Source organism: Aethalodelphis obliquidens, unplaced genomic scaffold (genome assembly GCF_003676395.1).
Source record: "Aethalodelphis obliquidens isolate GAN/ISIS:26980383/991018 unplaced genomic scaffold, ASM367639v1 scaffold9, whole genome shotgun sequence".
In the NCBI taxonomy this organism is placed as follows: domain Eukaryota; kingdom Metazoa; phylum Chordata; class Mammalia; order Artiodactyla; family Delphinidae; genus Aethalodelphis; species Aethalodelphis obliquidens.
The window spans coordinates 26,284,597-26,309,105 of NW_020837953.1; the positions used below are offsets into that span (position 1 = coordinate 26,284,597).

At 48.9% G+C, this 24,509-nt stretch overlaps 1 protein-coding gene across 1 annotated transcript in view; it reads left to right on the forward strand.

The window, feature by feature from the left end:
- CSMD2 (CUB and Sushi multiple domains 2) overlaps positions 1–24,509 on the forward strand; it is a 668,027-nt gene that overhangs the window by 506,195 nt on the left and 137,323 nt on the right. Inside the window, exons 26-29 of the mRNA XM_027109194.1 lie at positions 576–778; positions 6,067–6,258; positions 11,362–11,500; positions 15,199–15,386. Coding sequence (XP_026964995.1) covers positions 576–778; positions 6,067–6,258; positions 11,362–11,500; positions 15,199–15,386 — 722 coding nt within the window. The remainder of the gene's footprint in view (positions 1–575; positions 779–6,066; positions 6,259–11,361; positions 11,501–15,198; positions 15,387–24,509) is intronic.

Consider the following 24,509-nt stretch of genomic DNA (forward strand, 5'->3'; position numbering starts at 1 on the left):
TTTCACTGATATCACACTATCTTGATTACTGTAGCTTTATAGTGAGTCTTGACATTAGGTAGTGTCAGTTCTCCAAATGTGTTCTTCTTCAGTGTTGTGCTGGCTCTTCTAGATCTTTTGCCTCTCCATAGAAACTTTAGAGTCAGTCTGTCAATATCCACAAAATACCTTGCTGGGCTTTGGACCGAGTATTTGTTTTTTTACCTCTATCCTTTATCCCCAGATCCTGCCTTCTCAGCATCCCCGTCCAGCTAGAATGATATGGATAGGGGCTCAGGAGTGAGGCCTGGGGACTGCCGTGTAGAGTTGAGGAGATGGGCGGGGTTTTACAGTGGCAACAGGAAACTCCACGATAATAAACAGGATGCCCAAAATCTACCCTCCCTCACCCTTGTTCCCATTTTCTAGTGACCTCCAACGGGTGGAGCAGGCTGGATGGAAATTGAGAGGATAATTCTCTCTAATCCTCTTCCTTCCTGCAAGTCTGTCTTAGGTGTATGACTTTGCCTGACCGGAAGCCCCTGGAAAGAAGGGGCTGAGCCCCGAGTGACCACCTGCTTCTTCTCTCCGTTCAGACTCCACTTCCTGGTCTTTGACACGGAGGAGCTCCACGACGTGTTGCGCATCTGGGATGGGCCTGTGGAGAACGGGGTTCTGCTGAAGGAGCTCAGCGGCCCAGCCCTGCCCAAGGACCTGCACAGCACCTTCAGCTTGGTCGTTCTGCAGTTCAGCACCGACTTCTTCACCAGCAAGCAGGGTTTTGCCATTCAGTTCTCAGGTCTGTGCCCACCTTCCGCCAGCCTCCATCCATCAATCCTGCCGTAACCCCCCTTCCTCCTCCCGCAAGTCCCTTCTTTCCTCCATCTCTCCACTCGGATAAAGATATTTGTTGAGCGTGTGCTCTGTGCCTGGTCCGTGGGTAGTGCTTGTTCCGATATCTGCGCCGAGCTTACTCTGAGGGGAGGGGAGACAGGTAGGTGACTAAACACTGACATACAAATCAGCAAGTATCTGGAGGGAGAAACGTGAGCTATAATGGTCACCTTGGAGCATCAAGGAAGATGTTCCAGGAAAGGTGATGCCCAAGCTCCAACCGGAAGGGCGAGTAGAAGTTACAGGAGAAAAGACAGTATTTCAAGGAGGGCACAGTCAACTGTGACGTGGATTTCGAGTTGCCATGGAGTTGGACTTGGAGGATTCGTGGGTCCTTATTAGATGAGAGAGAGAGAGAAGGGCATCCTGGGTGCAACGAGCGTGTGAATGTGTGAGAGGCAGGATAACGGGCTCTGGAAGTGGAGGGTTGTCCACTGTGGCTGAAACGTGGAGAGGGGGGAGGGAGGCAGGGGAGGGACAGCTGACACTGGCTTGGAGCACAGTCACAGAAGAGCTGAGCTGACATGTCACACACTCTTGTTCTTAGTCTGGTGCACGTCTCAGGAAGGACCGGAAGCCAGATACGAGTCATCTAAATTCAATTAATTATGTGCTGCGGTAGCCAGCTATGGAGGAGCGTGACAGCGAGCTACCAAAAATGGGCAATGCTCAAACATCCAAGTCCCAGTACTGGCTCATTTCTATGATTGGTCCTGCCTCTCCCTGCGATGCATCATCTCATCTCCTCTGAAGTGCCTCTTCCATCACTCATCTCCCTGCACGAGTGACTCTGCCTCGGTCTATGCTTATGTTTATTATACAGCAGCTGTCTTCATTACCATCTCCTTACTCCACTGTGTGTATGTGAGAGGGGGGTTTCCATGGTGATGCCAGAGCGAGGCTGTGTGGCACCTGGGCCATGGCTTTGCCTCCACACTCTCACCTGGTAGGTGTGTCAGCTAAGGGTGGTTGGGTATAGCTCCAGCACCAGTAAGGCTGCAGTGGCATTACAGAGCCTACTTCTAGCTCTTTCCTGCCTCTGTCTTCCCCATGGAGACGAGCATTTAGCAGCATGTGTGGCAAATGAGGGTCTCCAGGATCATGTTCCTGTGTACTCATGAACTTGCCCACTTAACGCTCATGCAGGCTGCCGGCCTCTCGAGGAATAGCTCCTTGTGGAGTTCATTGGGAGTCTTCTGACTGGAAATCCCCGCACCCATTCACCCATGGAGAGGGTCCCCGGGAACCAGTGAGTAACATTGAACTCACCTAAGGTTAGGGTCCCACTGCGGGGCGACAAGAGAGTCATTTTAGATAAGCATTTCCCAACATCTGTTCCCAGGAGTTCCATGGACAATTAATTGGGATTTAAAGGAAAAGGAAGTCTGTGTGGTCACGTCATGTCAGGAAGGTGCTTAGGTTGAGGCAGACCTGAAGAGGTTATCTGTCGTTCGGAGCCTCCGAGAACATTTGTTCTGCTAATGCAGATGCATTAGGAAGGGGTCTGGTAGGTCACAATTCTCAAACATATTTCATCATGGATGACTTTTTTTCTAGGCCCTCTCAAGAGACTAGCATTTCATGGAACAAACTTTGGAGACTGCTGGGATAAGCAATAGAAGGCTCTCCCAGCAGTAAGGAGCGTAGAACGCTGAAGAGACAGCTCAGTCCGCTAGCTGCAGGGAGGAGAATTGGGAATAATTAAGCCAGACACGTATGTTCTCTGTGCTCAAGCTGATGGGTATGGCTTTAAAAAAAGGAGAAAAAAAAAAAAAAAGAGCCCATCATCGTACCGGCAAATTCCCCCGTGGATTTGCATTATCTGACCTCCAATGTGTCCTTGCAGTTGCCACATGGGACAGAGTCCCCGGGCGCTCTGGTGAGCCGGGCCTTCGCCCAGCAGCTTCAGCTGATTTCTCATGCATTGCCCAACTCGTAGAAGCCCTATCGTCCTTCAGGGTTCATCTCAGATGCCACTTCTTCCTAAGCTCCCCATTCAGAACAAACTGCTGTCGCCGATAGCGCCCCCAGCACTCAACTTCTATTTCTTCAGCACGTTGCCAGTTCCGGGCACCTGGCCTCGCCTGGGAGCTGGCCACCTATTTGCCAGCTCACAGGAAGCTCTTAGAGGGTAGGGGCCACCTCATGCCCATCAGACTCCCGCACAGCGTGTGTATGCAGCAGGAGCTCACTCACCGCTTACTGGACCACTGGGCACAGGAAGGCTTGAACAAATGAAAGGGTGTTTTTCTCTAACACAAGAGTTGCTTTGGGCAAGCCACCCTGAACATCACTTAGGCCTACAGACAGGGGAGTGGGCCAAACTACCTGGCCTGGTGTGCTGGTGTACCCGAGGTTTGGAAAAGGTCACCTTCCCTGTTGCTGTCATCGCTTAGCAAATACCAGCACTACTCTAGGGAAGAGAGAACGGCTCACCCCATGTTAACATCATAGTGTGTGTTTGACGGGGGATTGTACAGAAATGCCAGGGACGGTTAGTGCAGGCTTGGCTTTATTGAGTAAACATGACTGTGTAACATCTAACATCCTGTGTGTACTGCGTGGATCCAGCCTCTCCCTGGAGGCTTTGCCAAGCAGCTCACATTCAGTAGCATTAAAGGGGGAAAGTGAGAACGAAGAAAGGTGAGCGGGAGCAAAGAAGGAGAGGAAGGCGTAACCACTGCCATCTATACAGCTGACACCACCCTAAACTCTCTGCAACGTTATCTCTTATAATTTTCACAAAAACCATAAAGTACAGGCATCATCATTAATCCATGTTGCAGATGTGGGCTCTGAGGCCCAGAAAGGTTTCTCATTCAAGGTCATCTAGTTAGTAAGTAGCAGAGCCTGGGTCAAAGCACCTGTGTCTGATTCCCAAACCTAGGCCCTTAATCATCGCACCCCACTGCCTCCCCTATAAATAATCTTTCTGAGTGTGGTCACAACAGTGAGCTAGTTTTCTTCCAGGGAATCATTTACATGTGTACGCTGTAAACCTAGAGATGAAAGCTAAGTCTGTTTTGAATTGGGTAGTAAGAAGATTGGTTCTTGTTTGACTTTATAAATTCAGTAAGTATCTGATGGTGCTAGTTTGTTCATTTATTTATTCACCCAAGAAATATTTACCGAACACCACTGTGTGCCAGGTACCACTCTAGGCCCTGGAGATACAGTTGAGATCAAAACAGCCAAGGTCTCTATTCCTGTAGAGATACACAAGTAAGAGGCAAACACATGAACTAGCAAGATGATTACAGATGGTGTTATGAAGAGAACAAAACAGGATAATGTGACAAATTTGATGGAAGGGGGTTAAGGGATGAGCCCAGAAGGTGACCAAAGAGGCCTGTATGAGAAGAGGATATTGGAGCTGAAAACTAAATGACAGGATGGAGCTGGCATGGGAAGATGCATGGCAAGAGCATTCCAGGCAGAAGGGCCAGCAGGTGCAAAGGCCCCTGGGCGCAGGGATGGGGGAAGATGGAGGGGGCTAAGCTGGCTGTATTGGAAGGAGATTTTACCAGTGTGCCTGGAGCGTAGTGATAGCAGATCATTGAGGGTGTTAATGATTTAAAGCTGGATCAAAGCAAAGGGTAGGTTTAAAATGTGATCTCAAAAGAGGAGAGTGTGAGAGACCATACACCAGGGGTGGGTAAGCTTTTTCCGTGAAAGTACAGGTGGTAAATCTTTTTCTGTGCAAGTCCAGGCTTTGTGGACCACATGATCTCTGTCATAACAACTCCACTCTGCTGTCGGAGCATGAAAGCAGCTGTAGACAATATGTAAACAAGTGAGCATGCCTGTGTTCCAATAAAACTTTATTTGTAAGAACAGGCATAGAGCCAGATTTGGCTGTGGGCCTCGGTTTGTTGCATACTGTCTTAGCCGTTACTGGGTGTAGGGTATTAGATACTCCAACTCCCGACTCGTCCGTGCAATCCTAGATGGTATAATTAGTGCTATTAGTGTATACAGTTGCCCTGGGCTTTTCCACCGAAGTCATCCTAAAAGCAGAGGAGAGTGAATGTATATCCCCAGGAGATCTGAGGGATGTAGGAAGCATAAAATCTCTTTGAGGCTTCCTGGTTTGCTTAAGAACTAATGTGAATCTTACATTCTACTCCATAATAAATTCATTTGTCTTAGTGTAAAAGTTATTTTTCCCAGAATTTCTGAGAAAAACTGCCAGAATTTCTGAGAAAAACAAGCCGATGAACATTATGGGTCCTGTGTCCTCCAGAACCTCCTGTCCCTGGGGCCTGCCAACCACAGTCTGTGAATGATGACACAGGCGGGGGCCGCGGAGGCAGCTGCCTCAGAATCTTTTCTCTGGAGTTCCTGTTGTACCATTTCCTTTGGTGTGTTTTCTCATGCTGCATTTTGTCCATTTGTTCCGTCAATTGTGCTTTTGTTATTTATTCCTCCCTTCCATCATTCATTTGATGTTTGCTCTTAAAACACCTTCTCTGTATTATGCTGTCTGGTATTAGACTACAAACATCTCCCAAATTCCTGAGTTTTTAGAATTTTTAATACACCCCAACTATTTATACTTATTTTGAACTCTACTTTGCCACTTGCTACAAACACCAGAATTCTCTCGGGTTTCAGTCTGATGAGTTGTTGGTGGTTTGCCATACAAGGGAGAACATGACCTTCACCCGACCTTAGTAACTCCAAGCATCTTCTCAACCACTGCTCAGCATTCAGGCAGGACAACTCCCAAACTCCTTTGCAGACCTTTCTGGTTGAATATTGGAGTTTATGCTTAATTACCTTGTCACTCCCTCATACGGATCATGTTAGCTACATTTTGCAAAATTGCAAAGCTAATCTTTGTAATAAGGCTTGTATCGTTATAACAAGTTGAACTCAGTCCTACAGTCATAGCGGTGCAGTCATGCTTAACTCATAGTATAGTATCCCAGGACAGGTGGATGATGGTAATGGTGAGGGTCAGTAGAATAAGTGATGGTCACAAGTAGTGGTGGAGGTGGTGACAGTAATGGGTGTGAGAACGGAAATGGTGGTGCTGTTGCTCCCGCTGTTACACCGGCGGGAGGTAATGGAGATTCCAGCAGTGGCCCTGGTGATGGACGTGGTGATGTCAGTGAGGGTGGTGAGCCAGGAGCCTCACTGTCTGGCAGACACTTAGGCAACCCCACTTCCTCCTCTGTTTTCTTATCCCAGTGTCCACAGCAACATCGTGCAATGACCCTGGGGTCCCCCAGAATGGGAGCCGGAGTGGCGACAGTTGGGAAGCCGGTGACTCCACGGTGTTCCAGTGTGACCCCGGCTATGCGCTGCAGGGAAGTGCAGAGATCAGCTGTGTGAAGATCGAGAACAGATTCTTCTGGCAGCCCAGCCCACCAACGTGCATCGGTACAAAGCAGCTGCAGTGTGAACCCTCCCCTCTGGTCCCACCACTTGTGTGCCCCAGACCTCCTACCCCCTTAAGTGGCAGCTGCATCTTGAGGCTGGCCAGGAGAGTCAGAAGAGCTGAAAGTCGCAGAAAACTCAAAGTCTACTCTGCTTCGCGTGTCTATGTATACACACACTCACTCGCATTCACACACCCACACTCTACACACTATGAATCCTTCACTCTCCAAAATGGTCCCAAAGATTGTTAAGCCAGGTGTGCCTGTCCCTCTTCTCCTGACCCAGACCCTATAGATTGGAAGGAGGACTGTGGATCACCTCAGGTAGCAAGGGTCTTCAGGTTCTGAAATGACCCTTCTATTACCTGGAGCGCTAGAAGGGCACCCACAGACCTGGAGGTAAAGTAAAGACCTTTGCTCTTCCTCTTGGCAAGGAAATTATTGGTTGCCTGGATTTTGGTTCTCCAGATCTGTCCTTAGTCCTTAAATCTCCCCATTTGCCAGATGAAGCAGTGGAGGCTCTGTGATGTGTCCAAGGTCATGTAGCTCGTAAGGGTTGGTGCCTGAGGAATCGATCCTGCTCCCCAGTTCCTTAAGGCTGGGAGGAGGAAGGACCTTGAAGGGAGAGGAGGACAGGAAAGAAAGAAATTGATGGAAACAAACGTTCCAGGGGCTCACGTCCACATGGCTCTTTTCCTCAGGCAAAATACTGAGTGCAGTTCTCTGCTGTATCAGCGATGGCTCTTAGAAGAGACCAGTAGTCGTGGAGTCCTTACTGTGTGCAGCTGGACATTTACTTACACACCCTCACTTAACTTTCCCTGCAGCTCTCTGTAATGAGTACCGTTCCCTCATTTCACAGTAGAGGAGACAAGCTTAGGCAACTTTGAGGATCTTGCCTCAAATCCCAGAGCCGGGATTTGGCAGAGTCAAGAGTCACACCCACATCAGTCTGAATGCAAAGCTTTTCATTTTCCTACCTCCCACACTGATTCCCACCCCGGAGATGGGCTCAGGGGACTTCCTGAGATGCACCCCAGCATTGCCCACCCCGGCGACGCCCTGCACCTCTTTGCACACAGACTCAGGGGAGGCGCTGTCCAGGCATCTGAGGACTGGCCTTTGCTGGGCATGCTCTGAGGCCTGGTGTTGACACTAAGTCCTGTCCCTCGGTGGCAATGAGGAGTCACATGGGTATGTGTGGTTGGATCTCCGTGAACGTACTGCAGACAGGAAGGCGAGACCTGGGTTTCAGAGCAATCTCAGTTCTCAACTATGTGCTGTGCTACGTTGAGAGAGTATAGGATATTGAAGAAGACAGATCCAGGTTCAGTTCCTGGCTCTGCCATTTACTAGTTCAGTAGCCTTGGGGAAATTGCTTCAACTCTCTGACCCAGTAAACGGGCAGCCAGCAGAGCGGAGAGGTTAATTCAGCTTTCGTTACCCACTCTTCTGCGCTCGGCGTGGGGAAATGTTCCTCGCAACTAAGTGAACACCTGCCTGTCCTCTCAAACAGTCTGGAAATCCCAGTGACAAGCCCCTAATTTCCAGCTCCCTTGGCAGTCTGCCAGGACGGTCTGGCTGGTCTTCATCCCCCTTCATTATAGGGAGGAAGCAAAGGGCGATAACAAATGTTCATGGAGCGTCATCCCCATGACAGGTGCTGGGATAGACGTTGTACCTACGTATTCACAAGTGAAATCACCGTGCGTAAGTTTAGAGCTTGGGTTCTGGATTCCAACTGCCTGGGTTCGAGTCCCGCTTTACCGTGACAAACTGTGTAGCCTTAGACAAATCACTTCATCTCCCTGTGCCTCATTTTCCTGCCCTGTAAAACAGGGAAGATAATAGTACCTATCTCATGGGGTTGTTTTTTGGGGTTTTTTGTTTGTTTGTTTTGTTTGTTTGTTTTTTTAAATTAAAACCTGTACACTTTTTAATTTTATTTTATTTATTTATGGCTGTGTTGGGTCTTCGTTTCTGTGAGAGGGCTTTCTCTAGTTGTGGCAAGTGGGGGCCACTCTTCATCGCGGTGCGCGGGCCTCTCACTCTCACGGCCTCTCCCGTTGCGGAGCACAGGCTCCAGACGCGCAGGCCCAGCAGCCATGGCTCACGGGCCTAGTTGCTCCGCGGCATGTGGGATCTTCCCGGACCGGGGCTCGAGCCCATGTCCCCTGCATTAGCAGGCAGACTGTCAACCACTGCGCCACCAGGGAAGCCCACATGGGGTTGTTTTGAGAATTGAATAAGATAATGCCGTAAAGCACTTAGAACCATGCCTGGTTCATAGTGAACGTTGTGTATGTTAGAAGCCATTATCGTCATTATTCTTTCTCTTTTTTTTTTTATTTTATAGATTAGATAACAGAGGCTCAGAGAGGTGGGATGGTCTTGAGCAGAGTCACAGTTAGGAGGTAGCCGGGTCAAAATTGGAACCCAGGACTGTGTAACGTCGAAATCGTTGGTCCTTTTCACAACTCTCACCTGTCGGCACAGCCTGCCCGCTTTTTAACCGCCTGGAATGATCACCTGTTCCCATTCCAACCTGGGCAACGTGGTTTGTAAGGTCAAGCCTGGGCCTGAGGATGGAGCCTGGCTTCTCCTTCTAACTCAGTGGGGAGCAGACCAGGCCTGACGGTGGGGCGAGGGGGCGCCAGTGCCCAGGATTGGAAGGGAGGCCTGGCTTCTGGTCCAGCTTGGTTGAGTACCCGCTGAAAGGATGGGGTGCCACTGGGATGTCACCAAGGCCTCATTTAGTCTCCTGCAGCTCAGTTGTCCTGCTGGCCAGTGCCTGGGCCTAGAAGGGGAAGGGGGACTTTGTGCCCCTCTGCCAGCCCCGCCCAAGCAGCGGGACCTGTCTGTCCTGTGGCTGAAGCAGCCCAGGAGTCCAGCCAGGGCCTTGAAGACAACTGGCAGAGGGCGGTGAGGCCCACGCCGGGGTCCTGAGTGGGAAGCGGATGCCTGACTGTCCGATACTGGGGAGCATCTGTCAGGGAGCTGGGCCAGGGCGGGGGCCACGAACCCAAACACACAGAGGGCACTTTGGGGGTTGGCGGAAGAATAACGAGAGCAGTTTTGAAACACCCAGATTCACCCCACCTGTGGCAGCTTAAGGGAAGGAACCCCTGGGCTGTAAAGGCAGGTCGTGCCTAGCAGCCCTTGCCTGAATGGAGGCATCATTGGGAAGATGCCGCGGTAGCTGGACCTGCTGCCATGACTGGGCTTCCTACTCTCACTGGCTGCGTCACTGTGTTTCTAGCCCAGACTCGGTAGGGCCACTCTGTGGACTGCACTGTGTGGTCTTGCTTTGTTAAGTCCAATGTTTTATCCTTATCAGGCAGGCCTCTAGTCTGTCCCATCCATCCAAACCATCTTGTCTAGAGAGGGTTCAGTGGAGAAGAAGTGAGTGAGATACAAGGCAGACCACACTCGAGGGACCATCCTCGCTCCTAGAATCTCTTCTCCTGGGGCCCCGCCCCTGCCAGCTTGCAGGGAGGGACAGCCCTCTCCCCTCCCACTGCGGCCAACGATTCCGAGGCAGTGCAGAAGAATGGGGAAGTGACGGACTTTGGGACCAGGCAGATGTGGGTCTGAGTCTCAGAGTGCCTCTGGGCAAGTTCCTTAACCTCTCTGAGCCTCAGTTTCCTCCTTTCTGAGTCAGGAAGAATAATCCATGGCTCAGCAAGTTGTTATGAGACAGAAATGAGATAATGGATCTGAAATGCTGTACATGTGTCTGACACTTAATAGGTGTGTCCACTTGAGTGTTTCTGGTACTCAAGTTGGTACTTGAGATACATTCTCCACAGAAAAAAACCCACACTACTCGTGACGCCTCGGGCTTTGTGTTCAGCCACGTTAGGGCTTTAATGGCCTGGTCTGAAGACCTACCATCTTGTAAAGAGACCCTGCTGGGGATTGATCCAGCCCTGTAACCTCACCCCGAGTAAAAGCTACACTGAGGCAATAAAGCTCAGCCCTGGGACGAGCAAACGGCCACTCTAAAGTTCAGTCCTGGATGTACCCTTGGCTCCCACCTCCATGTCCATTCCTGTGGGCTCACCATTTGCCTAAAGTACCGCCAACCTCCATTGCTGCCCTGAGGTTTTCAGACCAAGCCATGTTTAGAGTGTCAGCCATCTTTTCCTGTTAGCGGCCCCATACACCCCCAGCCTCTACTTTATCAGACCCTCATGCTATGGAGCAATAACCGAGCCATTTGGGGGAGAACCTGATTCAGGATCGGGGAAGTACCCCCAGAGGGCTCTGGATGAATCGCTTGCTGTATCCCTGGCCACCTCCCCACTCCCTGCCCCTGGAAAGGCCCGTCATCTCAGGGGAGGGGGACCACTGTGGACTATTTGGGGTTTTGTAATATCTCCGTACAACAGAGGAACACGTGATCTCTTGGACAAAGGCCTTTGAGAAAATTGGAAGGTATCTGCAGCCCTAAGAGCACTGGCAGTGCAGGAGGCCAGGCACACTTGGCAGGTACACGATTGCTTTCCGCTCCTCCTGACATTAAGTGCGCTGGGACTCGTGGTAAATACCCACAAAGCTCGCCCAGAGACAGGGTGTGAGGCCCTGGAAGGAGACCGTGTATTTCATCTCTAAAAGCCTAGTGATGGTTCTATATATTGACTACGTACGGTATGCCAAGTGCTTTAACAGACATCTCTAAAATCTTTACAGCTACCCCCATGAAAGAGGTATTATCTGTGCAATAGAGGAAGGACACTGAGGTCCAGAGAGGTTAGGTAAATTCCCTAAGGTCACACAGCCAGGAAGTGGCAGAGCCAGGTACTTTGGTTTTGCTTTTTAATAACAGCATGGTGCAATTCCCATATCATAAAAGTAACCATTGAAAAATGAACAGTTCAGTGACATTTAGTACATTGACAATGTTGTACAAGCACCTCCTCTATCCTGTTCCAAACATCCCCATCACTTGAAGGTGAAACCTCATGCCCATTGCAATCCACCCTCCCCTGGGCCCCTGGAGCCAAGTTCTAATTTAGGTATATCAGACTCAGTCCCTCCTCTACCAATACCAAGGTGACCAGGTGAAGGGGACAGTCTCACCCTCATCTTCCTCTCTCTTCAGCTCCCTGCGGGGGAGACCTGACGGGACCATCGGGAGTCATCCTGTCACCAAATTACCCAGAACCCTACCCGCCAGGCAAGGAGTGCGACTGGAAGGTGACCGTCTCTCCAGACTACGTCATCGCCCTGGTATTTAACATGTATGTACCTTTCCCCCCAGTGGGAGATGGAGGGTTCAGAGCAGCGAGGGGTGCAAACCCGGGTCTCTGGGTGAGTATACATAGGTCTGCTGTGAGCGGGGTTTCATCCCAGGGGGGTGAAGGAGTCCAGAAAAGGAGAGAAACCAGCATTTATTGAACATTTCCTGTGTGCCCAGCACTGTGCTCCATGGCTTCACACATATTATTGTCTTATTTAATCCTTAGGATAATTTATGAAGTAGCTATTATTATTTCTTTCTTTCTTCCTTTCTTTTCTTCAACCTCTGATGATGCTAAGATGCTAAGATGCAGAAAGTAGGGCACTGCTGGGTCCTTTCTCCCCTGCCCTTCTGAATTCTCCTCCTCTGCTCTCACTGGCTCCTCCCATCTGCTTCCCCAGTGTAGGAACAGCCCAGGTGTCTCTCAGCTGCTCCCGCTTCAAGCTCCGCCACCATCTCCTTGGTTTCTTTTAAAAGCAAACTCTTCAAAAGAATTATCTCTGCTTTTCTCTCCTTCCTCGCCTGTTGTTCACTTTCACATCACTGACATCTGGTTTCTTCCTCCACGGTTCCACTGGAAACTCCTCTGAAACTCCCACGCACTCCTGGCTGCCAAAGCAAATAGCACTTCCCATGCTTTATCCTCTTCATCACTCCCTCCATCCTTCCCCTGCTTCTCCCCTTGGTTTTGTGGACTTACTCCCCACTGGCCCTCCAGCTCCTTCTGGGACTTTGTGGCTTCTTTTTCATGCCCTTTGCCAGGCTCTGTCACAGATTCCTTGTCTTCTCGCCACACCTCCTTCCTGGACAAGCTCATCCTCTCCGATGCTTCACTCTCCTCTTGTAAACTGGAGACTCCCCTCTACCACCCGCCCAAACTCTCTTGTGGGCTTCAGACTCCATAGCCAACTGTTGGATGGTCTCTGTCTGATGCCTGCAGGCTCCTCAATTACAACACATACAAAACTAAGCCTCCTGCTTCTCCCCACAGATGAGCTCTATTCTGAAACTGGGGGAGCAGCCCCGTCATCCACCTTCACTGCTCCTTCTGTTAGAGGCCGAGGCATGAGCCTCTGCTGCCTTAACCTCAGATTTTCCCTTCTGCATTCCCCTGGCTGCTGGCTTGGTTGAAGCCCTTATTGTTTTCTGTCTGAATTACTGCCATAGGCTCCTAACTGGTTCCTCCCCATCTTTGCCTCCCGTGCCAATCTCGTCTTTAGCTAGCTGTCAGTGTGATGTTGACCCTGGAAGACGCTGAAATATGCGCCTCATTTTCCATTTTAACGTACGGTAATATACGACTCAGCAATAAAAAGGAACGAACTACTGACACATGCAACAACGTGGATGAATCTCAAAATCTCCCGCTGACTGATAGAAGACACACCAGAGTACATAATGTATGATTCCACTAATAGGAAATTTTAGGATCAGCAAAACTAATCGAGGTGATAAAAATCAGTTCAGTGGTGTCTTCTGGGGGCGGGGATGGGAAGGGGCACCTGGGAAATTTGGGGGATGGTGGAAACCTTCTGGATCTTGATATCCATGTATCAAAACTGAGAGTGATTTACTTTAGAGCTGATTATTTCATGGTGTATAAATTATACCTCCGTTCAAAAACAGAGAAACAAATGTATCCTTTACTTCTGAATCCTATAATGGCTCCTTCTTCTCTATAAATTAAGGTTCCAAACCTTTTGCTTGTTCTGTTTTGGGATTTTTTTTTGGTCCAGTATTTTGAGTTTCATTCCAAGCCATGTGGCCCCTGCCTACCTCTCCCCTCAGTTCCCCCACCCAGTCCTAACCCCACCCCGTCTAACCCCTGGGCTTCAGACCGAACTACTCACAATCTCCAAAATTATTTCACGCCTCGTGACTTTGCTTCTGCTTCTCCCTTCATAGCGACTTCCTTTTCCCTCCTTGTCCAATCACTGAGGGTCTTTTAATGCCCAAGACAAACTTCGTTCCCATCCTCCCCCACAAACCTGGTGCTGTGTTCCCACATGCCTGTACAGACTTTAGACTTTGCTGTCCTCACGTCTGTCATTTCCTTCAGATCCGTCACCGTCTTGAAGAAAGGATGCATCCCTGTATCCTGGGTACCTTGCACAGTGCCTAGCGTACTGAGGGTGCTCAGATAAAACCTGATGATTGATGGAGGGCAGGGGCAGATGGAAGGCATTTTGGAAGTGATGGAGTCATAATTTGTGACCCAAATTGACCCACTCCCAAACCCTTCCCTGGTGCCCTTTGAAAGAGTCAATGAAGCGGCTGAGCTATGGGAGCCAGAAGACCATAGACCCAGCAATGGTGGGGTGACCCTGCAGCTGACACCAGTGTGAGAGGGTGCTGTGTAGGAGCGAGGCCAGTGCACACCTGGCTCCACCTCCAATCCTCCCAGATCCCCATCCTGTCTCTTTGCAGCCCTACCCCTTTTGTCCTCGATATTTCATGGCCTCATCTCTCTGCCATGTCTTAGCTAAAGGGTAGAACCGCCATTTTGTTCTCAGTCCTGCCAAGTGGAGTGTCTGAGTATCCTAGCCCTTGGTTGGGCTATGAACCAGTTTGCATCAGAACTCTATTCTCTGCAAACTCATTTACTTCTGTTGTTTCCATCTTTACACCCTTGATTGGCACCAATTGCCTTTGTTGGATGTACACCCAAGAGTGGCACCGCTGCATCGTAGGGCACGCATATGTTCAGGTCTAGTAGATACTGCAAAACAGTTTTCCCAAGTGGTTGAACCAATTTACACTCCCACCAGTAGGATATGAGCGTTCCAGTGGCTCCACGTTCTTGCCAGTCCTTGATGTTTTCCATCATTTTCATGCTAACCATTCCAATAGGGCAAATTACACTCAAAAACTCTAATATTCAGTTTGCTAAGCTAAGACAGTTTGTAAAATGAGTTTTTTCCTAGACTAAGGTCAGGATTGCTGAGAAAGAGGCAGACCTGTGAGAGCCAGGAGTGGGATGGGAGCAGATCCTGAGGAGAGCTGAGAACCAGCCCCAGGGTGAAGGAGTAAAGTGAGGGTCCTTCATCAGAATAGGCCCCTTCCTGCCTGGGAATGGCTCGTAGCGTGGCTCTTTCCCCTCAGGAAAGGGGGTGCAACGTGGACAGTATAAAGACGTTAGAGGCAGGTAAGAGACCTGGGTTCTGACCACTCTGTGTGTAGAGCTGGTAACTGATTTTCCCTTCTGTGCACAGTGTAGTAAATATAGACAACAATATTGTGTTATCATCATCAAACTCGCTAATAGGCTAGATCTTAATCATTCCAACCACTAAAAAGAAACGATAATTATGTGATGTGTCAGAGGTGCTAATTATTGCTACAATGGCAATCATATAACAATGGACAAATGTATCCAATCAACATGTTGTATGCCTCAAATTTACATGCCATGTCAAATATATTTCGATTTTTTAAAATATTTTAGCTCCAGCTAAAATAGGTTTTCAACTCCAGCTTTCTGGACACCGATGCTAGAATCTGGTTCCTCCGCCCGAGGCTGCCTTATCCACCTTCTCTCCCTATTGGGAGGTCACAGGGGCTTCCTCCTCCCCCTCCCCACCAGTAGGTCTTGGGTTGGGCGCTGGGGGGATGGAGGCCCTGTCCTTCGGTCGAACCCGAGGCCAGTACCGTCTTTATTTGACCTTAGTGGGATGGGGGCGGGATGTTTTTGTTCCCCAGCTTTAACTTGGAGCCTGGCTATGACTTCCTCCATATCTACGACGGACGGGACTCTCTCAGCCCCCTCATAGGAAGCTTCTACGGCTCCCAGCTCCCAGGCCGCATCGAGAGCAGCAGCAACAGCCTCTTCCTCGCCTTCCGCAGCGATGCGTCGGTGAGCAACGCCGGCTTCGTCATCGACTACACAGGTGAGGGCCCTGGGAGCAGAGGTGACGAGGGCCCTGGGAGCAGAGAGAGGTGACTGAGAGCAGGGCTGGCCAAACCTGGCCAGGGATGGGGAAGGTGTAGTGTGGCGAGGAGAGCGTTGGACGGGATCACGGGGAGCCCGCTGCCACCTGCAGAGCCCCCGCCTCTCTGCGGCCCTCTGGGTGGCTTAGTCCCTCACACCCAGGTGCCCCAGGCCTGGGAGAAAAGGGGCCTCACGTTCTCCTTGCACCTCATTTCTGCTTCCACGTCACTACTCCCCTTCGCTCCTTGTTCTAGGAGGATCATGCCTAGGTCTTCTTGAGTCTCGGAACCTCAGCTCATGCCATCAGCTGACATCTTCGTTGCCACGCCCCTGCATTTGCTGAGGGTTCTGATATGAGGCTCAGTCCTCCTCTCTACCCCAAAGCATCCCACCCTCCTGGATAACTTCAGCACCCATGTGGACAGCCCATCCAGCTCCTGGGGGCACAGTGCCTGGACCTTTGTCCCAAGGCCATGCCTCGGCTATCCTCTAGCTCCTTGTCGTAGACTGGACACTTTCTGATACTTCCTGATCACATTTTCTCATCCCTCCAGCTATCCCATCCTTTTATTCTCATTCTGCTTTTAGATTAATGAAGGCAAGATGAAGAGTGTGAGGGTCGAGAGCCGAGGGTGCCGAATTTTTTCTTAAAGGGCCAGGCAGTAAACAGTTCAGGCTTGCGAGCCACGCGGTCTGTCTCGGTTCCTCAGCACTGCCCTTGTAGCATGAAAGCACCCAAAGGCTGAACAGAAAGCAACGGGCGTGGCTGTGTTCAATAACAATTTGCTTACAGAAACAGGTCTTGGTCCTGCCCAGTCAAGAGCATTGACACATCAACTGGGTGCATGGCTCGCGTGTGTTGTGTGGCCTGGAGCAAGTTAGTTAACGGCTCCGAAACGCCATCTCTTCATCTGTAAGATAATGGTCGAATAATTCCTACAGCACAGAAACATAATTGATGAGTCCACGCATTAAAGCCCTTGGTCTGGGCTCCGGCACCTTCCAGACATTTTGTAATGTTCACATGGTAGCAGCAGCAGGAGTATTCCAGGCTCTCGAGTGCTCCGCTTTCTTCTACTCTGCCATTCTCTCTTAGACCTTTTCTTCTTCTCTAACGAGCCCAGGCCCCGTTATCCAAATCCCAGCTCCATTGTTGGCTTGATTGGTGAGCTCGGCAAATTATTATCTCTTGGAACCCATTTCTCCGTCTATAAAATGGTGGTAATAATAGTTACATTGCCGAAGGTATGTTATACGGATAAATGAAATGTGTGAGGATAATGCCCGCTATGGACTAAAACACTCTGTAGATCCTGTTGAGATGATCGATTTTATTATTGCTACTGTAACCCAGGTTCACCCAGGCCTCATCAGCCTGTGTGTACAAATGGGGTCACAGTACCAGTTAAAATTAAAAAGCTCCCGGCTCATGTCCCCCACTTGCATAATGTGGGACCTCAGCAACCTTTTAAAGTGTCCCTTAATTAAATATTTGTGGCAACTCCTGGGAATATCTCACACGAGCTCACAAACAATCCCAGTCATAATGGTAGTTAACTTAGCGCCTGACAGCTGCCAGCTCTGTCCTGAGCAGTTCACATCCATCAACTCACCGAAATCCTCGTCACTCTCCATCGCTTGCTGTGTGCCAGATACAGTTCTAGAAGGTGCTTGGTGTGCAGGTTAGAGAATGTTTTGCCTGTGGTCATCTTTTCTCAGGGGCTGGCCTGGGAAGTGGCTACTTTGCCATCCTGTCTTCCTCCAGACACCTGCCATTCGATAAACCTCCTGTACTCAATCTCCACACGCTGATGTCAGAACAAACACAGTCACGAGTTGCGGGATTCTATCCGAAGGCATGACTTAGACTCAGCCTGCTCCGCCCACCACCGTCCCTACTGCCGTATCATCATCATCATTTTATTATTATTCATCTCTTTAATCACGCTCTCATCTCCCCTCAATTTTCCTGCCCCCCGATCCTTCCAATGCCTAAACCTTGCACAACTGCATCTTTTATTCAATGCACACTCAAGTGGCTGAGCACAGCCAGAAGTCGCACAAACGTGGCACTTGGGGCCACCACAAGTGATATCCTTTAACCCCAGCCAGGCCTTAGCAATGACCAGAGCCACACCTGACTCGTCCCACCTGGGTCTTCTACATCACTTTTACCCCAGATGTCACCACTTCCAGCCTTTTACAAGATGACTGCATTTCATCATCCCTGGTTACAGTGGCCACTGGGCAGAAACTCCCTCAGCTTCCTCCCTGGTCACCTTGTTCCTGGCAAACTGGCTGTGGCCACCTCTCCCCCAAGTCTTCTCCATGAATCCATGTGCTAGAGCTACACTTCTAGGTCCCCTTTCCCAAAGAAGCCCCTTCCACGTTCAGCTGTTGGCCCAAGACCATATCTAGAGGGGTCCTCAGATCCAACACACAGCTCCAGAGAATAAAGCCTTCCGGGCTGCCATCTGAACCAGGCAAGCAGCTGAAGGAGGCCACTTACTGGGGAGAGGGGAGGGGGAGGCACAACCCCCCCACGCACCCTCTACCACCTTATGAGGATCTGTGGTACAAGTGCCAAATAAATGTGTCTGCTTGGGGTGGGAGGTACCTGGTGAGAACTGGAGCTGCCCTCCTTCCTTCCTTCTCAGATTACACACCTCCTAACATGGGTGATCCCTCTACTATGTCCCTAGCCTCTGGTCAGGTAGCCCATTTGATGGAGCCCAGGGACACCCTGTCTTACCCCATGGTCTCCTTCTCGGTATCGCAGGATCCCTGGATTCCTGGAATGGGTCTACTCTGCTACTGGATCCCAAGGCCTAGACGATATTCACGTTCAATATCTGTATAGGGGAAACTGCCATCACTTATCACCTGTGCGGCCTTAAACAAGTTACCTAACTTCCCTGACATCCCTTCCTTGTCTGTCAAAGAGGGACAGTGACACCATAGGAAGGGGTTGTTGTGAGGGCTGGTCAATAGGCACAGCACCTAGCAGCGTGCCCCATACCAGTAGGTACTTGTCACATACTTTGATCCAACTTCTTCCGTTCCATTGCCTTTTTTTCCTGGGTGATGGCTACTTCATTCGTTCTGCCCTTGTTTGGAGGGGAAAACCTCTCTTCATGGGGCTAGCCCAGTAGAATGAAGTAGATTTTCTTTTCTGTTTATTGAAGATATAAAGTATGAATATGATGTTTTGTACACACATATATATATATGGGAGTGTGGGATTTATATATATACGTATATATATATATGAGTGTGGGAAATATATGAATATTCGTGATGTGTGTGTATGTGTGTCCTGTATACTTCTCCAATCCATGGCAAAGAATTTAGACACTGTACTCCCTGAGAGTCCATAGAACACCCTGGATTGAGATGGTAGCCCATGGAGGACTTGCACACTGAGGCAGTGTGGATTCTTAGGAAAAGAAGAATTGACCTCCTCTATCTAGAAGCCATCTTCTGTCCAAAGGCAGAGAGATCCAGGGCTCCACGAACGCTGAGGATCTGGGTCTCCTAGGTGCTGTGGCTTCAAGGGTTCTGCTCTGGGAGGTGTTTGAGGACCGACTTGGAGAGGTGTTGCCAGACTCAGCTGGGCTTAGCCCAGTGAAAACCACTCTCTGACCCAGGTCAACTCCTCCTTTGACCCAAGGTGAACAGACCAGGAGCCTTTCCCCATTTCCCACCAGCTTCCCAAGGGGGAAGCAGAAAGAGTTTCATCCCATCTTAGTGAGGGATCATTTAGTTCATATCAAGAAACTCACTCAGACCAACTTAAGCAGAAAAAGGAGCAGTTTATTATTTAAAAAAATGTGAAAAACAGACACACTTAAACCAAGTTGAGACAAAAAGAAGACTTTATTATAAGAAAACAACTAACAGCCAAACTGATTTAAGCTAAAGAGCATTCTGTATTTTAACAATACAGATGATAAACACTCACTCTCACTTAACACCGAAAGGGAATACATTTTTAGAATACAAGAGCCCAAGGACAGGAAGCATGACCTCCCAAGGGGATTACAATCAGGATGGGAAAATCGGAGGTTGAAATCACCCTCCTCCATCTCCAGGGCCACTCCGTCTCCTCCCTGCTCCTTTCTGAGTACATGCTACATTCGCCTTTCTCTGCAGGTCAATTTTCATTGCTTCTCCATTCTCCTAGGACAGTAGGGCTGCCTCACTCTTGGCTTTGAATTACTTCCCAGTTTGTAGCGCAACTCCAAATCCCAAAGGACCATCAGATTGACAAGCTTAAGTCAGGTATCCACTGAGTGGTGTCATTAGGTGGATTAGGTGGTGGATTAGGCTTTTGCATAAGGGGCAAAGGCAGATCAGGCATTTTGATTCATTTGTTCTCTCAATAATATTTATTGAGCACCTACTATGTGCCAGACACTGTTATAGGGGCTAAGAACAGAGCAGGGAACAAAACAAAGTCCCGGCCTCCATGGAGCTCACATCCTAGATCGACAGGCATTTCTACTACAAATGGGATGTTGGAAGTCCACCTGATTACAAGGCAAAGATGGATGGGTGGGGTGGATTTGTAGATGTCTCTGTTCCGTTGCTCCTGGAAGGTGGCTGTGCTGTGTTAGTCATCTCTGGGCAGGCCTTCTAAGAGATGATTCTGAATGCAGTCATGTCAACTGTGGATTTCTATTACACCATGCTCTGGCACACTTCTCATCTGAATGCAGCCTCCTGGGTAGTTTTACCCTCTGCTAGAAGGATGCAAAGGGAAGGAGGAGGATCCTGTCTTTTGAACACAGTTATTAAAAATGAGTCCTAGGGAGGTTTAGTATCTTTTTTCAGGCCAGAGAAACCAATAGGATGGGTGGGAGGGACCTTTATTCTCATCTTGCAGCAGGTGTGGTAGCCTCCTCTTGGGGAGGGAGGGGCAGGCTAGGACATCCATACACGTGTCTAGTAACCATTCATTCATTCAACAAATGCTTATTAAGCTCCTACTTCATGCCATGCCCTGTGCTGGATTCAGAGGACACAGAGGTGAACAAAAGTGTCAGGGTCCCCACCCGAGGGGAATGTAAAGGTGAGCGAGGGAAACAGACAGTAAATAAGGAGACGAACAAGAAGCGAGAAGCATAAGTTAGGAAAGAGCAAACTATCCTAAGAAAGAGAAATGGGGAGCCCACTTCAGAATGGCGAAGGCCTTGCCAAGCAGGTAACACGTGAACAGAGACCTAAAGCTTGAGAAGAAGCCCCCTGTGTAAGGGCGAGAGTGGGGAGGGTTTCAGACAGAGGGATGAAGAGCTCAAAGCAAGTGTCAGAGAATCTGAAATAACTCAGGAGAGGCCAAGATGAGTCGACTTTTACTGAAAGGTACTAAAAGGTACCTATTTTCTCTTTCAAGCCCTTGGAAGTAACACTGTAGGCCGAGGAATTACCACCGGCTTTCCACATCTGCTCCTGCCATGACTACTCCCACCACCCAGCCCTCCCGTGGTCTGTCTTTCTAAATTCAAGATCTCTTCATTTATGCTTATTTCAAAGTAACACATGTTTGTTGGAAAAATTCAAATAATACAGAAGCATATAAACTGTGCTCTAAAAACTTAACATCTCCCAATACTACCATCCCCTGAAGTACCAGTGTTAATGGTTTGTTACCTCATTCCAGATGTTTTATATACATATAAATAACGTACATTCTATACCAGAGGTTGGCAAACTTTTTCTGTGAAGGACCAGAGAGTAAATATTTTTAGCTTAGCAGACCAGATGGTCTGTGTTGCTATCAATTCTGCTGTTGTAATGCTAAAGCAGACATAGACGATACGTTAAACAAACGGGTATGGTTGCGTTCCAGTAACACTTTATTTACAAAAACAGGCAGCGAGTCAGTGGACAGTAGTTTGCAGATCCCTGTTCTATATGAATGGGGATCACACCATATATACTAATCTGTAACCTGGGTTGGCTTTTTTTTTTTTTTTTTTTTTTTTTTTGCTTTGTCTTGGGTTTTGCCCAGCAATAGATCTTGGGCATCTTTCCATATTAGTAGTCAAAGACGTTTGCTATTCTTTTCAAAGGTGGCTTATATTTCAGTGGATGGCTCTAATCCAACCTTTGTAACAAGTTCCTTACTGTTTGGGTTGTTATTTTCAGTATTCTGCTGTTACGGTGTTTGGAAATGGGCCTTATCTATTAGGACAAAAAGAATCTAGTTCTTTTTATTTTCCCATTTTGGAGGGCTTGGGGCTTATTTATTATTATCATCATGCTGTTTTAGTCATTTCGTTTTATCATTCACAGCTGAGCCCCGGTTTGGCAGCCTGAAGACCTGATTTTGGTTTTAATTCTACCTCTTAATAGTTGAATGGCTTGGAAAACTCATTTAGCCTCTCTGATCACCACATTCCTCATCTATAACCGGAACAGAAGCGTACCTGGCCCTGCCTGCTTCAAAGGCTATTGTGAGACACAAATAAGATAACAGATTGGAAAGTGCTTTGAAAATTACGAAGTGATATTCCTGTGTAAGGGGCTATCGTCATTATCATTAGCCTTGTCGTTATTATTAATGTGATGATGCTTGGAATGATGAGCTTTTCTTGCTCTGACATGTGAGCCATGGTAGAATAGAATCTGTGGTCGGATCATTGATGTGGTTGTTGATTTTCTAAGCCCGGAGTTGTTCAGCCAATCAACTCAGCATCCATTTATTAAGCCCCTATTATGTGCCAGATAGAGCCCTAGTGCCAAGTTCTGTGCTAGTTGCCAGGGTCATGAGAAGAATAGATGATTGATTTCTGTCCTCTAGGAGTTCAGGACCCACTAGAAAGAAATACCCTTAGACAACCTACCAAGATAATCAAAAACAGAGAAATGGAATTCTGCCAGAGAGAAGGCAACATTCGGGACACTGGCTCAGGAGAGGGTGGCACTGAAAAGTGTAGGAGTTTGCCACACAGAGAAGGGAGGAAAGGACTTTCTGACACAGTGTAAAGTTCGGGGCAGTCATACCCAGCTGGGTACGCTAGTGTGCCAGGTACCCAAAAGCACAGTTGTTTATATGAGGTCGAAGTCTATTCTTCTTCCTGTAAAAGAAATCTGGGTATTGTCATCCAGGGCTGTCGAAGTGGCCCCGCCTAGGCTCCCCTTGTCTTTCTGCTCTACCCTGCTGCGTGGTTCCCATCCCCAGGGTTATCTCAGCATCCAGGGTGGTGGCTGGAGGTCCAGCCATCATGTCTGAGTTCCAAACTGTGGGAAGGAGGAAGGGAGGAAAGAAGGAAGGATCATTGAGCATTCTCTCACCTGAGTCACCTTCCCTTAAGCAGCCTTTCTAGAAGTCCCACACGTATCCATTTAAGAAATATTTATTGAGTGCCAATCATATGCCCGGCACTGGACCACAGCAATGAACAAGACTGGAAAAGTGCCTTCGTGGAACCTACATTCTAGTGGAGGGAGATAGAGAAAATAAGGTAGCTATCTGGTGCAGGAGATAATATTGACCTCAGTGCAGAGAAATAAAACAGAGAAGGGTGATGGGGAGTGTTGGGGAGAGGAACATCACAGCTGTGAAGAGCTGATCAGGGAAGGGTCATTGAGCTGAGTCCTAAAAGAGGTAACAGGGGAGCCGTGCGGATGGGGAAATGTTCTGTACACAGAGGTCAATGTGATTGGAGCAAAGCTAGCAAAGGGACAATAGGAATCAAGGTCATAGAGGGGAGGACTGGGGCAGAAGGTACAGGGCCTTGTAGACTTGTAAGGATTTGGGCTTTTACTCTAAGTGAGATGGAAGGCAATGACCTGACCTGACTGTGTTTACTTCTCTTTGGCCAGATCTAGCTGCCTGGGGGGCTGGAAGGTATCTATCTTAGCTGGGGCTTTGATACTCTGGATAAAAACCTGGGTTCCATTATAAGGATGAAGTGGGGGGATGGATATTGAGGGCCACAGCTTGTTCTGCCTCTTATGAGCTATGTGAACTTGGTTCCAAGTTACTTAATTTTTCTGACCTTCAAATAAGATTTGACCCACTCTGAATTTATAAAAAAGACAGATGAAATAGAAGACCTGGTGACACTTCCCTGTATCTCTGCAATTCACAAATGGGCCACCCAATGGTCAGTTGCATTCTGGCCAGAGCCACTACGCTTTGGGGCAGGACAGATTTGATGTGGGGGACAAGGTGATACATCACAGGGCACATGAGGAAACCACTGAGGGGTCCTCTGTTAGGTGAGGAGCCATTTTCTGGGTCCCACTTGAGTTTAAATTTAGTAATGTATCCAGGACTGCTCCATCCTAAATAAGCTCTAGGCAAAAGCAAAGAGCAGGGCCATCCCACCATCAGGGCGCAAATGCAGGTGTCTAGACTTGACGGAATCACAGACTCAGAGTCCCATCCCATCAGTCAACGGGCTGATCGGCAGCTGAGCAACACCCTCACGGCTATGACTGCCTCTTATACACGCAGCTTAAAGGTACCCAGGTGACAAGGACAGACCTCAGCAAAATTCCTCCTGACCTGTTCATCTCTGGACTCTGATCCCTTGTGTTCTGGGTCTTTCCTCCTTAAATCTGCTCTTTGAATTTCTGGTTCCTTCTGCAAGGGCTGTCGGCACCTCTTTGTGAATCCCCATCTCTAGACCCTTCTGCAGCGTAGCCTCCAGGGTTTCGATGGTATCCTGATACTCTCTTGCATTCTCCTGACACTGCCCAGCCCTGACGACAGGCCTCTTGACCATCAGTGGTTCGGGAACAAGGAGGATGAGGAAAGGCAGCAGTGGATGGATGTGAACATTGGCTCCCAAGAGCTGTCCGGGATTTCCAGCTGCTGGGGAGGGAGGCTGTGCAGTGAGTGTCCTTCTCCAGAGACTTGGAGCCCCAGCTAATACTCTCAGTGGCTCAGGCAGCATCAAGTTCACTGTTGTCCAGTGCCCAGGGACAGAGTGGATGCAGCGTAGGTGCAGCCATGGTATGCCTGATTGGGAAGACACATAAGCATCAGTAGTCAAACGGAAAAATACTGCTGTTTTAATAAGCTGGCAAACGCTCAGCACCCCAATGCAAAGCCCTGGAAAACTGCACTGGA